This window comes from Triticum dicoccoides, chromosome 2A (genome assembly GCF_002162155.2).
Source record: "Triticum dicoccoides isolate Atlit2015 ecotype Zavitan chromosome 2A, WEW_v2.0, whole genome shotgun sequence".
NCBI lineage: Eukaryota > Viridiplantae > Streptophyta > Magnoliopsida > Poales > Poaceae > Triticum > Triticum dicoccoides.
In genome coordinates this window covers 705,619,450-705,636,476 of record NC_041382.1, presented here as the reverse complement: position 1 = coordinate 705,636,476, position 17,027 = coordinate 705,619,450, and the positions used below count along the sequence as shown (strand labels likewise).

Here is a 17,027-nt window from a genome sequence, read left to right as displayed (position 1 = left end):
TCAAGCAGTCAGCGGCTAAGTTAAAGAGAGAAGGCGAAAATGGGTCACCCTGGCGCACCCCTTTCGAGCTTTGAAAATAGGGTCCTACCTCGTCATTCAGCTTCACACTTACTGTACCTCCTACCAGGATCTTTCTAACCCATTCAATCCATTGCGGATGGAATTCCCTCATCTTATGACAGTTTAATAAGAAATCACAGTTAACTTTGTCGTAGGCCTTTTCGAAGTCTAGTTTCAACACTATCCCTGATTTTTTCTTATTGTAAGTATGGTGGAGAATCTCATGTAAAGACATGATTCCATCCATTATGTCTCTTTTTTTGATAAAAGCATTTTGATGTCTGCTGAATAGGACATCAACAAAAGGCTCCAGTCTAATGGTAAGCACCTTAGTGATAAGCTTATAAATGCATCTCAGCAAGCATATTGGTCGAAACTGCTGGATTTTATTCGCCCCTACCATTTTGGGCAGTAATGTAATTATCCCATAGTTCAAACGTTGTACATCTAGTCTGTTGTCATGAAACCACTCAAACAAGAGTAATACTTCATTTTTTACTATGTCCCAGCAATGCTGAAGAAATTCAATGGGCATATTGTCTGGGCCTGGTGCTTTATTCTTCTTCATAGAGAAAAGAGCATTTTTTATTTCTGTTTCGGAGAAGGGTCTAGTAAGGATGAAGTTGTCGATATTTGACAACTTTTCATTTGGCTCCCACATGTTTTCTTTAAGTCTGCACAAATTCCCAGATGCAGGCCCAAACAGTTCTTTATAAAACTCAGTTGCATGCTTCAACAAGTTACTAGTCCCCTCAATCACCTCATCTCCACAACTAAGTGAGAAAATAGTATTTCTCCTTCTTCTACCATTCACAATTCTGTGGAAATATTCAGTATTTCTATCCCCTTTCAACAACCAATTTGCATGTGATTTTTGCATCCATGTGATCTCTTCTTCCACAAGTAAATCATGGAGTTCCACCAAAATATCCACTTTCTTGCCGTATAGTTCGGGGGAGAGCACATCAGTTTCTTCTAATTTTTCTAGATGTTCAAGTTCCACTCTAAGGTCACTCCTTCTTTTTCTAGATTTTCCAAACAAGTTGGATCCCCACCCTTTGAAAAACTTTTTGAATCTCTTCATTTTGATGTTTAACACATCAATGGGGTCACTGGCCTTTACAGGTTTCATCCATACCTTAGCAACTAAGGGAACAAACTCAGGATTTCCGAACCAATTAAGATCAAATCTGAATTCTCTTTTATGACTTGCGTTAGGAATACAGTCCTCTGTATTCAGGATCAAAGGGCTGTGATCCGAAATCTCTTTTGTCAGTTTCCTGAAAGTCAAAGGGAATTGCCTTTCCCAAGAACTGGACATAAGAATACGGTCCAACTTTTCAAGGGTAGGGTTATGTTGGTTATTTGACCAGGTGTATATACCACCATTCATGTCAATTTCCCTGAGACAGAATGTGTTAATGATGTAATTGAAAAGATCAGTAGCATGACTCATCCTGGCCTTCTTATTTTTTTCCTTAGCATATCTAAGGATATTAAAGTCCCCCCCTACAATGTAAGGGCAAGTAATATTACCACACATGTCAGACAGCTCAGTCAAAAATTCCATTTTATACTCTTCATGGGCAGAACCATACACTACCAGAATACAATACAACATCTTTTTCCTCTTATCCCATAACTCCAGCTTCATGATATATTTGACTGTCTCACAACACCTCACTTCAAAAGTATCCTCCTTGATACCACATAGGATCCCTCCAGATTTGCCTAGTGAAGGAATCCACCTCCAATCAAAATACTGGCCAGGATCAAATTTCCTCAAGAATTTAGAGGAAAAGTCCTTTTTCATTGTTTCCTGAATGCCAATGAAATCTAGACAGTAATCTCTAATTAGGTCAGATAAGCAGGTAGCCATACCTCTCTTTTCCACCCCCCTACAATTCCAAAATAAAGGATAAGAAGAAAGTGAATGTGGTAATTTCTAAACCTGTGACTAGAAGTCAAAAAAACAAAATGTCCTTTGATGCTGGTTCGACCACGCTTCCTGGTAAGCCTAGCAACAAAGGGCAATCCCCCAAATATATTTGCAATACATACCTTTTTCATTGGTTTGTTCAAATTGGAAGATTGATATACTCATGGGGTATTTTTGTATCAATCATGGCTATATATATGCACCATCTACAAACAATTTGTTATAGTCGTGCCAAAAACCATGATGAGGCATTGGCAAGCTCCCTCCTGTCTCCTCGTGCTCCTCTTCGTCCTCGTCTCCTCCGAGGCTTCCACTCTAGAGGACACATGCAAGTCCGTCGGCGCAAGCAAGAAGGACATCGGCTACGACTACTGCATCAAGTTCTTCCAGGGCGACAGCGCCAGCGCCACCGCGGACAGGCACGGCCTCGTCGTCATCGCCACTAAGATCACCCGAGGAGAGGCCGCGAACACCCGCAAGCGCATCGATGCCCTCAAGGCCTCGGTGACGGACAAGAAGGTCAGCGGGTGCCTCTCCGACTGCCGGATGCACTACACGGCGGCGCTGAAATGGCTCGAAGCCGCCGCGGAGGGCGTCAAGTCGGGTAATTTGCAGGACGCGAAGACGAACCTCACGGCCGTGATATTGGGCACGGACACCTGCGAGGAAAGGTTCCGCGAGCTGGGCGTCGTGTCGCCGCTGGCCGCCGAGGACGCTGAGTTCTCCAAGGGCTGCTCCATCGCGCTCGCCATAACCACCATGTTGTAGCTAACGTGGTAACTGCTCTAGCTGCGAGTCCATGATCATTTGGATCGACCAAATAAACTCTTGGAACCTGCAATTTCAAATCAGTGAACTTTGCAAATATGTTTGGACGGAAATTTTGTTTCCTTATAGAATTGCCTTGAATTATTATTTTTCTGGAGCTTATAGAATTAATTTTATGATTTCTTATTTTTCTGGAGCTTACAGAATAGAAATACTCCATCTGTCCATATTTACGTGCATGGCGCACGGTTTTATGTACGATGGCGCTGATGGAGGAAATGGATGTGCCCCATTAATGTTCATCCTTATTAGGAGATCTGATGCCACAAGATTATGTATAACCAGACTCCCATATCGTCCCTAAATGCTCGAGCAGGTTGCCCGGTCATTGACCGGACGAAAAAAAATAGTATCAAACCAGGTTTGCACCAGCCCAAACGCCGGGCCCGCACCAATTTTTTATTCTTTTTTTGGTGGTGGAGGGGGGGGGGTATGGGGACGTCCGGATGTGCAACATCAGACTGATCGCTAGGGCCCGCGCGCCCATATTCACTCCCTCCTTGCCGGACCAGCCCTCTTCTCTTCTTTGTTTGTCCTCGTCCATACAGCCGTAATCGGTCAAGGTCACCACTACCGGACGCCGCCCCATGGTCATTACTTCTAGATCATCGATGAATTCGTCATGGAATGATGGCTATGAGTGGAAAAATGATTTAACTTCAAAACTTTCTAAATGTGAACGGCCATCAACGCTCACTTTTGTGAAGTTGTGAAGAGTATGAACTATGACTCGGCTGTTCATACCCCTCACAAAGGGGGCATTGATGGTCATACTGAGAGAGAAGATTTCTGCTTTTGCATGATGCGGCTATCTAAGCCGGCCGCATCGCTCCTCGTGCAGCGAGGTGACACTAAACCCCCAACCCCGCCGGACCTGAAATTTTCTATTTGTGTGCACTGTTTGACCAAAATGATCGACGTGCATGTGTTTTCATGTATTTGATGTTTCAAAAATACGGTTTATGATTGCAAATGGCAAAATTCCGGTTTCTTTGTGTTTGTGTTTGCATGAGGCATGTCCGGTCACTTTCTGCGGGCGTATCGGCAGACGTATAGGGATCTGGATTAGGCAATTCGGGCCTTAGATGCTCTAAGGGAGAGAAATGCACGGTAACTAATTTTATTCGCAAAAGATGCATGCAAAATAATTAAGTACATATCTCTATCTCTATCTTCTCTAAATCTATCTCTGGTTCTTCTATCTCTATCTCTATCTTCTCTATCTTCTATCTCTCTATCTCTAGTTCCTATATCTCTTAGTGACACAGAGCATATCAGGAAGGGTTTGCATTAAACTGAAGGTCACTCTCTGACCTTGTTGTGTTGGGGTGTAGTTGTCCAGATCTTGCTGGATGAGAATGTACTCCCTCCGGTCCTTTTTACTCTGCATATTAAAATTCTCTGAAGTCAAACTTCACAAAGTTTGACTGTATTTATATGAAAAAATATCAACGTCTGCCATACTAAAGTTATACAATATGAAACTTTAAGTCATGACACATCTATTGATATTGATTTCAGATTGTGAATGTTGATATTTTTTTATAAAGTTGGTCAAATTTTATGAGGTTTGACTTCAGTCAAATTTTATATGCGAACTAAAAAGGATCGGAGGGAGTACATGCCGGATGAGAATACTACTGGTTTGCTCTCTCACTACAATGTGTGATGCTAGATACAGTTTTGGGCTTCGAGCCCGGGTCACATGCTGTTGGTCGTTTCCTTCTCCGATCGGTCGGCTGGTTTGATTGCTTCCGATCGATCGCTATCTGACGAGCAGCCAAGTCCAGCAGCCAGGAGACGGCCGCACGGCAGCTAGCGGCGCAACGCGTAAGGATCGACCTGCACGGCAGCGGCGCCAACGCTCAGGCAATGAGGCAAGTCAGTCTGCGAGTGCGATCGGGATTGGGGCATGACCGTGACACGCCATCTCGTCACGAATTCACCATCAGGTTTTCCCTCAAAAAATCACCATCACGTATACACCCTAACAGAACACCAAGCCCATTTAATTTACTCCATTTTCCTTTAACGGCTACATACGCATTTCGATGATTATGAACGTGCATCTATTAATTTTGTTCTTGTCATCTTTCATGTACTCCCTCCGTTCCTAAATATTTGTTTTTATAGAGGTTTTAAATGGTGACTACATATGGAGTAAAATGAGTGAATCTACACTCTAAAATATGTCTATATACATCCGTATGTAGTGACTATTTGAAATCTCTAGAAAGACAAATATTTAGGAACGGAGGGAGCACATCAATACGTGTGCATTATCGTTCAACTTTTGCATACTTCCAACCCACGTCTTCTGCATACCGGCCGGGTTAGACGATAATCCTGATCATCGAAATCAGAAGTTGCAAAAGAGACAAAGATAATATAGGTTTTAACTCAATTTCAGAACAAGCTAGGTAGTGGTTTATATTATAAAACAACCGTAAGTTCCGTCTAATAACCAGATATTGCACGTGATGTTAATGTTGCAGTTAAGATTTTGAAGACATTTACACGTTCAAGCAACAGGTACAGTACTTGGTCCATCCTGTTATAATTACAGTACAGTTACATTGTTATTACTCTTAGCGCTTAAATTTGAGCTTTGTCCAGAGATTTGCTTCGTCCTCCTCCATCTAATCAGATACCTACACGACTGGTCCAGCCGGAGTCGCAGTCACTGAGCTCCACGATGAGGTCCACGCCCCCGGCGTCTACAGTTAATCATACCCGAATTTCCCATCGAGCGGACGCCACCTGAATTTCCTAGCAGGATCTTCCGTCCCTATATATATCGGCTCCCTCCACATCCAAAAGACAAAACGTCTGACACAACCACCACTAAAACCAGCGCAAAGATGATGAGGCATTCCCAAGCTCTCTCGCAGCTCGCCGTCCTCCTCCTCCTCTTCCTCCTCGTCTCATCCAGCGCCGCTTCCACTCTAGACGACACCTGCAAGTCCGTCAGCGCGAGCAACAGGGACCTCGGCTACGACTACTGCGTCAAGTTCTTCAAGGCGTGCAAGGACAGCGCCACCGCGGACAAGCGCGGCCTGGCCGTCATCGCCACGAAGATCATCCGAGCGGCAGCCGTGAACACCGGCAGGCGCATCGCCACCATCAAGGCCTCGCACGGGGACGACAGGAGGATCCAGGGCCCGCTCGCCGACTGCGACGAGCTGTACTCGAGCGCCGTGGACCAGCTCGACGCGGCGGCGAGGGGCATCTCGTCGGGGAAGTTCCAGGACGCCCTGACGAACCTCAGCGCCGCTGCGGACGCGCCACAGACCTGCGAGGAAGGGTTTCGCGAGCTGGGCGTGAGTTCGCCGCTGGCCGACGAGGACTCCAAGTTCAGTAAGGAGTGCTCCATCGCTCTCGCTGTAACGAACACGTTGTAAGCGACAAAGTCTATTAGTCATTTGGATCAATATAAATAATCCTGGAATACAATTTTAGACCAGATAAACTCCGCAATCACGTTTGGCCGCACTTTCCTTTGTTGTTCTATAAATTATACTCCCTTTTTAAACAACTTCAGTGGATTTTTATTGTTCTTAAGTAGTGATCTAAACGCTCTTATATTTATTTATGAAGAGTGTGAAAGTAAGTAACAAGGTCAGTGGATTTTTGGCCTCATGGCTCGCGGATGCTGTCCGATGCCTAGATCTCCGCATATGTGATGATGGTGAAGTTTCTCAAAAAAAAATATGATCATGGTGAAATAGCAGTCACTAAGAAAACGGCACACAATTTGCGGACGATCGTGGCCATCAAAGCGAATGCATGAACATCCATCGAGCATCAATGTTTGTCAATGTTCAGGAGATCTGGCGGCATGGGATGAGATGCCCACGCGCGGCACGCTAACGAATTTTGTACGCAAGAGATGCTTGCCAGACAAGTGCAAGATTATATTATTGTTGGCAATCAAATACGCCCACACGTATTAGTTGCGACATACATCAAAATAGCGGATGCCGGTATCGTTTTGTTTAGTCATATCATTTTAAGTGTTTTACAGCGAAACGTCACAACGAATGGTTGCAGAACGAATCTGATACTGATACCGGTAGCACATGATGGATGCATGGGTCATGCTGTGTCCGGCGGCGCCGGCCTCACCGCGGGTAAGGTCCAGCCACGAAGGTCATGTCCAGTCAGGCAGTCAGCGTCGTCGCGCGCGGATGGAGGCGGCAAACCAGCGTGCGCGAACGTTTCGAGCCGAAGGTGCAAACTTCGGGAAAATTGGCCACGATAATCCTAAATTTTACTGTGTGGGCATCATGATTTCCAACCAAATGTTACCATGCACTTCCACTTCTTTTCTTTTCTTTTTTCTTTGAAATCATGTACTTCCTTTTTAAAGAAATATAAGACGTTTTAGATCCCTAGCAATGATTTGAAACATTATATTTCTTTCTCGCCGGAGTCGGACAAACCTTGTTGTAGTAGACAATCGAAAAGTCGTCGTGCTAATGCTCCACATGACCGGCACACCAGAACAGCAACCACCGTCGATGATGAGAAGTGTAGATCAGAAGGATCCACCATATAGACACACGAATATAGACGAATGAAAATCGGATCCAAGTGGATCCGCTGAAGCCAAACACCGAACAAATTCCGCGAGATCCATCGGAAACGCACCTCCACGTGCCTCCTCCGGTGATGATAGACACACCACCAGAGAGAGACTAGGTAGGGAGAACCATATGCTACCTTCAGGGAGCCGCCACCGCCACATGTTTTTGAGTAGGACACAAACCCTAAACAAACCCAAAAAATAAAAGCGAAGCCCTCCCGCCGGCAAGGACGAGGTAGATCAGTGGCGACGCTGACAGAAGGCGGGAGGAACCCTAACGCCCGTTGCCTTTCCTTGTGTGGTAGGAGCGAAGGGGTATTGTGCACTCAATGACTTACATATATTTCTTTACAGAGGTCGTATATTTCTTTACAGAGATAGTAAATTTGTAGGTTTAAATCTATCGTAATTGTAGCATGAGCAATGCTATTTGTACGTACATGTTTCAAAAAAAAACTTGTACACACTAGTCCATTAGTTGGCTAAAAACGTGAGAGCAGTTACAATTTACTTCCTCCATTCCTAAATACTCCCTTCATCCAAAAAAGCTTGTTCAAAGCTTGTCCCTCAAATGAATGTATCTAGCACTGACTTGGTGCTAGATACATTCATTTAAGGGACAAGCTTTTCCGAACGGAGGGAGTATAAATCTTTTAAAGTGGATTCATTCATTTCACTTTTATATAGTCTATATTAGAATCTCAAAAAAAGACTTAGATTTAACAACAAAGGGAGTAGAGAGTAGTACGCTTGAATTTTGTAAAACCTTTACATAAGAATAGGATTTTCCTTCTAGCATTGCTCAATTCCTTGACCTTTTACGCCTAGGCGTCATCTACTCGGTTGCTTGCAATTTCCAAAAAGTTAAATCCGTACATATATGTACGCGATTGGCCAATTCTTTTCTCAGGAAAACTTTCAACCTATTCATCTGCAACCATGACAGTACAACGAACATCAGAAATAGTAAAAAAAGTACATGCAAACCAATTGGCGATAACTACAAGCATCGAAGCGAACCGACGGCGAGCCGCCATCATAGCCCCTCCCTTGCCGAGCCAGGCAAAACTTGTTGTATTAGACAGTCGGTAAGTCGCCGTGCTATCGACCCATAGGACCAGCGCACCTGAACAACAACCGCCACCGATGAAGATAGCGTAGATCAGAAGATTCAACCTGAAGACACACGGACGTAGACGAACAACGACCAGATCCGAGCAAATCCACCAAGACAAATCGACCGAAGACACACCTCCATAGGCTCACCGACGATGGTAAACGCACCGCCGGGAAGGGGGGTAGGCAGGGAGAATCTTATCCCATGTCCTTGTCTCACCTTCCTGAGCAGGGCAAAAATCCTAATAAAACTAAAAAAGATCTAAAAATGGAGCGCTCCCGACGGCAAGGGCCTGGATCTGCCGTGCCCATTGGCCCTAAGGCCACCAGAGAAGAGGTGGATCGACGGCGACACCAGCGAGAAGTAGAGGAACCCTTATCTTTTTTTAGGAGAGGAGGCTGCAACTGCATGAGGTGTTGCAATAACGTGTTGGACGTGGAGTTTCTACACCTGGGCTCAAATGCTTCTTATGTGAACAGTAAAATAAAAAAACATTTCAAGAAGTTCTGAACTTTTTTGTGGCATACTTCAAGAAATGTTTGTTGTGCACGTAAAATTTCATCACAAAATGACATTGATGGAAGGCGTGGTAAAAAAACAAAATTGATGCTCTAAAAATGTTACTTTCAAACGCATTTTGAAGCTCTGATTTTATTTTAGTTTTGCCATGACTTTTACCAATATGATTTCGTGATGAAATTTTGCATGCACAACAAGCATTTTTTTTTTTGCGAGGACACAACAAACATTTCTTAAAATGTGCCACACAAAAAAATCAGTATTTTGTGAACTTTTTTATTTTTTTATTTTAACAAACATTTCTTAAAATGTGCCACACAAAAATTTCAGTAGTTTGTGAATTTTCATTTTTTTTATTTTACTGTTCATATCAGGAGCATTTGAGCTCGGGTGTAGAATGGTAATTTCGTATCGTATCACGCTTCTGTCTTCGCCAGTTCCATACAGGTAGCAGGAGTGTTGAAGGTACAAACTATTTGATGGGTGGCCCAAGGTACCTCTCAAAATTTTGATTTCAAGGCTCAATTATATCCACACTGTCCACTGCTTTGTTATTCGGCGAGTCACAACCAGTTTTATCCCCAACGTAGCCCCTTATTGAAATAGACATATTCTGGGCATAACACGTTAAAATAAACTTAGTTGCAGATATACAGCAAGATGACCCACCAGAATTCTAGAAAAATTACAAAATAAGTTGAAAAGGAAAAAAGGAAAAGGGAAACATATTGTTCATAAAATAGAAGAAAAAAAGAAAGGAAAATGGAAGAAAAAAAAAGAAAACTGGAATAGAAAAGGAGATAAAAAACCGAAAATAAAACTTGCTGAAATTAATATATGTGTAAGAAAATTTAATCCCTGAACTATTTTTTATTATGTATTTTTAAGAAAAAAATCAATGGATTTTAAAAAATATAGTTTTTTATTTAAATATATTTATGTATACAAATATTATACTCATGCATTGTATTTTTATGTAAACCATGGATTTTCTTCAAAAACAAATTGTATATATGAAATAAAATTGTTCAAAGAGTATTGAAAACAAGTTCATGAACACAAAAATCTACCATGTATTAGAAACTTGACATAAGTTTCGATAAATCAAATCATAATAAAACAGAAGAAAAAATGGATGAAAATAAAAATGCAATAAACGAGAAGAGAAAGAAATTTGTTTGACCCATTCTTTTTCCTGGTTCGAGTCACTCTTGATTCACAACTTATTTTTCAAATGATAATCCGCAGGAAAATACGCAACCTTGAGGCCTCATTTGGTTGTTGGGGTTGAAAAAACCTGGGCAGCAAACCCCGAAGTAGGAATTTCCCAGCTCACAGGGTAGCCTCCTCCCACCATGTGAAAGTACCCCGTTACCATTTGGACACCAAGGGGGAGGGAAGGGAACATGCAAAATTTTAAAAACAGGTTCCAGAATATAGAATTCTCTGTTTTTGTAAGTCAGATGGATCTAGACTTGCTAGCGTTGGACATCATAGATGCTTGAGCTAGTGCTAGTCAGATGGATCTAGACTTGCTAGCGTTGGACATCATAGATGCTTGAGCTAGTGCTAGTCAGATGGATCTAGAATCTAAGCATCTGTATAGAATTGCCTAGAATTGGATAAAACTAATTCTAGATAAGCACCTCTACAGAATGCCGCGTCGTCGTCCTCACGGACGCGACAGAGAGCGGATGGATCTTGGAGAAGGAGAAGTGCGGCCGCCGGGCCATTGTCGTTGCCTTCGCCGGAGGGCAGAAGAACCGGCAGGCATAGAGCTTGGGGGGCCTTCGCCGGAGGGAAGTGGAGGCACTGTTCCTGGTGGCCCGAGGGAGAAGCTCGTGAGGCGTCGGCTCGCGAGAGCGAGCGAGGGCTTTCCTTCCCGGCCTATCGAGGCTTGGATGTTTCTCCCGAGGAAAGTCCGTGGGAAGGCTCGGGATCCCTCCCCCACATCGGTGTCCAAATGGCACGACCGATCTCCCTGGGCCAACTCGGCCCGTGGTTCTGTGACCCGGGAAATCAGCGGGGATCTCGAAGGAATTCCATGCAACCAAACCAGGCCTGAGGGTTCTTGGATCACTGATTGGTTGTGCCTCTTGTGGATGCGCCTCTTGCGGCTACCAGGCAGTTGCCTCTGAAGCCAGGTAAGAGCATCTCCAACAAGCGCGCAATGCGCGGGCGCGTTAAAAAAACATTTACATTATTTTCATAGTCAGTTTTTACCACGCTGAGCGCTGGTTCCAACGGCCGCTGCAAAAAATTGCGCGCGCACGCCACTCCGGCAGACGCGTTATATTTTTACTACTTGTCGTCTTCTCCGTCTACTTCAACTTGATACACATTCGACTCCGACTCAATACTTCATAGATAGGCATAGATAGATAAATAAAAAGATATATAGATAGATAAACGATAAACAAAAACGACATATAGATAGTTCATAGCATAGATAGATAGTTCAACTACTACTCCCATCCTGCTCCTCCGACTTCCACTCCGCCTTGGTAATGTCCTCCTCCGAGGTCTCAATGGAGGCGTCAAGATACTGATCGTCATCGGAGTCCCACGACGACGCTTCTCCTAGGTCGATGTTGAATTGAGCGGTCGCCTTCCGCATACGCCTGTCCTCGCGATAGGCGGCTCGCTCCGCCCTCCTCTCCTCCCTCCCTTCCGCGAAAAACTAGCGCTCATTGATGACGTCCTGCGGGAAGCGTTGGCGCCACAACTCCATGGCTTTCTCGTCCCTCTCGGCGAGGCCGAGACGGCGCTCCCACCTCCGGTTGTCGTGACGATCCGCGTCGGTGATAAGCCGCAGGGGAGGCGCGAGCTCCTGCGCCAGCTCCCGTGTCGGCACTTCCGGGAAGTTCATTTTCCTGCGAGGCCGCCAGAGGCGCCATGCCACCGCGTTGTACACGCGGGCCGCCATGTGGGCGGTCTCAAAAGTGCCGAGGCCGAGGCGCATCTCCCCGGACCGGGTCTCGGAGGAGAAGGTGACGGAGGGGCGTGCGCGGACGCCCCCGACGGCGCGGCGGTGACGAGGCGAGAAAGAGCGGGGAGTGAGCGGCAGAGGGCGCGTGGCGGGGTGGAGAGCGATGGGAGCGCGCGTGGCAGGCACTGCATTTATAAAGCGCGCTGGACGCCACACGCCAAAACTAGCGCGCCCAGCCGCATTTTCATGCACGCGCTATCTTTTCTCGAGCGCCTGAGTTTCCCGCGCTCGCTGGAGCGTGCGAAACTAGCCCGCGCACGCTAAAACCAACTTTTATCATGCGCGCGTTTTTACAGCCATTAGAGATGCTCTAAGGGCGGGTGTAGGAATCCCCCGTTTATTTTTCCTCTGTGGGCGTTCTTCCAGCCATGAGCAGCGCCCCTATGTCTTGGTAGGACTTTGTTGCAACCAATGAAACTATTTCTGGCTAGGAGCGGCTCCGCTGGATTAGTTTCTTGTATTAGCCTATGCTGGATTGGTTGCTAGCAGTAGCGTGAGGATCAGCTTTGTACTAGCTGCGTTGGATGAGTACTACTCCCTCATTCCCGGTTTATAGGGCTCATCTTAAAAATATTTATTTTTTCAATTTATAAGCCGCAATTCTATTATTTACCATTACATGTTTAGATTTTAAGGTGTATTAAATCACTGTATGCAAGGATGAAGAAAAAACTCAGCAATGCATGTAGAAGTTTTGATCATTTAGTGGTCATGCATGCATGTAGTGTAATTAATGCATCGATATACATATTTTTTTAAGAAAAATAAGAGTACTAATTAAGTATTTTTGCAAATTACGAAATTAATTCACCATTCATCATCTACTTTAGGCTGGTCACAATGGGGAGGAACTTAGGAGTAACATCACACACTCCAATACAACTTTGCTTATGTGTCACATATTTAATAAAGAGAGAGGTGCTTGTGGTAACTAGCTAAGTTACCGAAACATCACACACTCCAAGAAACAATGGGTCTATAACCTAATAAATACATTGTTGCATGACACTAAATAGATGTTCCTACCCACTGTGGAGGTAGTAACATAGTCTAGGGAAGTGTGTAAGTTAGTAGACTATGTTCTTGCCCATTGTGACCAGCCTTAGTTGAAGAGATTTTGAAGTTAAGCCTACCATGTAGGCAAAAAATCTGATGTGGCAAGACAATTAAAAGGAGAAAGATGGTTTTGATGACCCTAGAAAAAACCAATGCCAAGCGTGCAAACTTAGGCCAAACATTTAAATGAAGCAAGCTCACCAATACATGAAAGAATTTAGTATTTAATTCATTAAATGAAGGGAGCTTAGACTAGCCACAATGGGTAGTAATATAGAGTAGTAACATGCTCATGTTACTACTCTATGTTACTACCTCTATAATGGGGAGTAACATATGCGTGGTAACATGTAACACTTCATTTATTAGGCTATAGACTCATCTTATCTTGGTATGTGTGATGTTACTCATACTACTGGTAACTAGCTATGTTACCACAAGCCTCTTTTTTTTTAATTTATTGCTTGTCATATCATCTATTTTATCTAGATATGTGTGATGTTGCTACCTACGTTACTCCCAAATACGACTCTGGGAAGACACATGGTTGGGGAACAACCCCCTAAACGTGCAATATCCAAGCTTATATCGGATAGTTAGACATAAGTTTATCACGATTAAGCAAGTGTTGGGTCAAGAAAACCCAGATATTTCTTTTCGTAGAACGCCCTTTGAACCTCGTTTGACAGCATGGGAGGATTTGCTAACCCGTTTGGGAGCCATTTAGCTGTCGGAGGAACCAGACATCTTTCGATGGAAATTGCATCATAGTGGAAAGTTTTCGGTCAAATCCATGTATGATGCCTTGGTACATAATGAGGTCCCAATTGATAATAGAAAACTGTGGAAGCTTAAGATTCCTCTAAGAGTAAAAAAATTCCCTATGGTTTCTCAATAAAAGGGTTATCTTAACTAGGGACAATTTGGCACGGCGAAATTGGCAAGGTTGCAAAAAATGTGTTTTCTGTCACCATGATGAGTCGATTAAACACTTATTTTTTGAATGCAAGTTTGCACGATCTGTATGGGCCATCGTCCAAAGAGCTTCGAATTTATATCCCCAACGTAGTGCAGGGAATATATTCGGCAATTGGTTGAGGGGTATAGATAAACAGTTTTCTGCTCACATTCTTGTGGGGGCGGCTGCCTTATGTTGGGCACTCTGGCTCACCAGGAATGACACTGTTTTTAACCGTAAATGTGTTTCATCTCCTATGCAGGTTATTCATATATGCTCGCGATGGCTCCGTACGTGGTCTATCCTGCAGAAGCCGGAGGACAGAGACCTTTTTATGATGGCGTCTACTCGGCTGGAGCGTTCTGCCTGGGAGATTTTCTACCCCCATGGATGGCGGTGTGATCTTCGGATAGGATCAGCCCCTTTATAGGCTGGGCTTTATTTATCTTTGCTTCTGGATTTTGGCCAGTTTATTTCGATCTTTACTTCTTCAAACTTTTGGCTGTGTGCATCTAGTTATGCAGAGGCCGGGTGATTTTTGATGCGATTGTGTCAACTTGATATTTCAATTCAATGAAAAGCCCTTTATCGAAAAAAACCTACGTTACTCCCACTATGGATAGTCTTAGCAACAACAACTTAAGCACCTATGCATTGAAGACTATAATAGCTAAACTATATAATGTGCTTAGCACATCATCGCGCCGCCGCCGCTAGGCCCCTACTCCATCGCTGCCTCATCTCCTCCTCCCCTGATCCAAGAAACCTAGCGCCGCCGCCAGGCCCCCGCTCCCTCGCTTCGCCGCCGCTGGAGGGGCCGCTGGCGAAGTCCGCCCGTGCTCCAAGGAAGGTGGCGGCGGGGCTGTTTCTCCCCTCTCCGCGGTGTTGCGCGCGCGCTGTCTGCATCGCCATGAGCGCGGGCGAGATGCAGGGCTGCGGGAGCGGCATCAGCGCGGGGAGAGGCCGGATCCTGGTCGGGCTTGGCCAGATCTAGCTCCTTCGCCCTCGTTGGCCCTCGATGTGGTGCGCGCCGCGTCGGCGGGCAGTGCTCGGCGGCTCTATGGTGGAGTCGCGGACGCTGGTTTGCGACGGGCGGCGTGCGACGGCGAGGTGGGGCTCAGTGGCTCCGTGGTGGGGTTGCGAGCTCCGGTGGGCAGCGAGGGCGGCGGCCCTGGAAGGTGGTGGCGGGTGAAGCTCGGGCTTCCCGCGGCGGCATGGCGTGGTGTAGTCCCTGTCCAAGGAGGATCTGCATCGGCGGTCTCGTGGTTTTTACTACGGATTGGTTTAGATCAGAGACGGTGGCGAGCGTCCGGGATCCATCTCGGCGGCTCTCGCGGTTTGGCGAGATGGGGTGGGAGCCCTCCTCGCAGGCTCCAGTGGTGGCACACTCAGGCAGTGGTCGGTGCGCCAGGGCTCCTATGGTGGCACTGCTGTTGCGGTTGGTCAACGGATCTAGGCGGCTAGATCTGGGGCTTTGAAGGCGGTCGAGAGAGTGCACAAGTTGTCGGGTGGATTTCTTGGGATGGATCCAGGTGAAAACTTGGTCTTCGGTCGTTGGCCGGAGCCGGTGATGACGATGCCCTAATCATCATTTCCTTCATGAAGGCATCATCGAGGTGAAGCTCCCAACCCCACTTAATACCTCCGGGAGAAACCCTAGATCAGTTGATCGGATGACGGCGGCAATCATGTGTCGTTACCCCCTTGGGGGAGGCATTCTTGGAGATGCACTCGGGCTCGAGGGACCAGCAGACAACTTCTTCGGTGGAGCGGTGTTTATTTCTACATATTCAAGGCGGCGGTTCTCGGCGGCATGGAGCAGCGGAGGCTTGGCGTCATATGTGTGGCATGGACACGCGCCGGAGGTCGACGTTGTCTGGCATCGTGGTGGCGTCGATGGCAGAGAGGCCTGACAAGGTCGATGCGTCGGTATATGCTTTGAGGATGGATCGATGGAAGACGGAGGTGACGGCCCTTTGCAACGTGTGCGTGTGGTACTCACTGATAGTGTGCCGGTCCGGAGTGTTACCCAGTCCCGCCTATGTGGCTTCGATGGGGCATCCGGCGTTAGATATTAGGCTTTCGTGCGATGTCTGTTGGTATTTGGCCCGGACATTCGGCACACCTTCATCAAAAGAATAGGAGTAGCGACATGTGTCGTCTAGATGGTGGCCTCGGTCTTACTGTTGTATTATCTTATAAGGTTTTTGTGAATAATAAATAAAATGGTCGCATGCATCTACCAGATGTAGAGGCCGGGGGTGCTTCCTCCTTTTCAAAAAAAAACCCCTCATCTAAGTAACTATCCATTGAAGAGGTCTAAACCGAAAAGGAGGGAGTAGTACATATCTTTGTTAGTACTTGGAATTACTAGCTCCTAGTTTCACGTATTTGGTCTGTGCAGCCAACCTTCGGAGATTCACTACAAAGTACAAAACAAGTTTGTGAAATTCAGAGTAATGGCTGTCACTTTATCACAAAAACAGTGCTGCTTTATCAGAATCTTCGGTTTTAGTAGAATTTCTGTTTCGCCTAAATTCATCTATTTCAAGGTAAACAGTTTATGTGTACAGCATGGAAGTTGTAAATAATTTCCTGCTGATCGTCGTAGTGTGCTCAATTTATTTATTTGGCGACGTGCATACAGATTTATAGCATAAAAACAGAATTGTTCAGAACATGTTTCAAGGTTCAGAATTAAGGGAGGAGTTTAGGACTTTGGTTTCTTGTCGAGGGTTGCAGCTAGACATGTAAATTTACCTCGTGGTCAATGATGGGCTAGTTCTAAGAGGGTTTTCCACAGGTTTGGGAGGTTTCGAGCTGATGCTAGGTTGTTGGTCATTCGTCGGGATTGAGGCACGTGCATGACATCCTTGTTCTATGGTTTGCCGTTGTTCAGTTTATTTCTGTGGTTCACCGTTCTTGGTGTTGTTCGATCCTTGTGTTCTGGTTATTGTTCGGTTTTCAGTATTTTCT

At 45.5% G+C, this 17,027-nt stretch overlaps 2 protein-coding genes across 2 annotated transcripts; both read left to right on the top strand.

Annotated features, from left to right (window-relative positions):
* Positions 1-2,239: 2,239 nt before the first annotated feature.
* On the top strand, positions 2,240-2,914 carry LOC119351973 (putative invertase inhibitor). The gene has a single exon (XM_037618733.1). The coding sequence runs from the start codon at positions 2,240-2,242 to the stop codon at positions 2,765-2,767; it is 528 nt and encodes a 175-aa protein (XP_037474630.1). The 3' UTR covers positions 2,768-2,914.
* A 2,753-nt stretch (positions 2,915-5,667) lies between these two features.
* On the top strand, positions 5,668-6,780 carry LOC119351972 (putative invertase inhibitor). Its single transcript, XM_037618732.1, has 3 exons — positions 5,668-6,224; positions 6,369-6,433; positions 6,653-6,780. The coding sequence occupies exons 1-3, from the start codon at positions 5,689-5,691 to the stop codon at positions 6,778-6,780; spliced, it is 729 nt and encodes a 242-aa protein (XP_037474629.1). The 5' UTR covers positions 5,668-5,688.
* The last annotated feature ends 10,247 nt before the right edge of the window (positions 6,781-17,027 follow it).

What these genes read in the sequence shown, in the direction of transcription:
- LOC119351973 (XM_037618733.1), top strand. Translation starts at nt 2,240, where the DNA reads ATGATGAGGCATTGGCAAGCTCCCTCCTGTCTCCTCGTGCTCCTCTTC.
- LOC119351972 (XM_037618732.1), top strand. Translation starts at nt 5,689, where the DNA reads ATGATGAGGCATTCCCAAGCTCTCTCGCAGCTCGCCGTCCTCCTCCTC. An exon ending in CTCGCTGTAACGAACACGTT is followed by an intron (nt 6,225 to 6,368) that starts GTAAGCGACAAA and finishes AAACAACTTCAG; the next exon opens with TGGATTTTTATTGTTCTTAA. An exon ending in TATTTATGAAGAGTGTGAAA is followed by an intron (nt 6,434 to 6,652) that starts GTAAGTAACAAG and finishes GTCAATGTTCAG; the next exon opens with GAGATCTGGCGGCATGGGAT.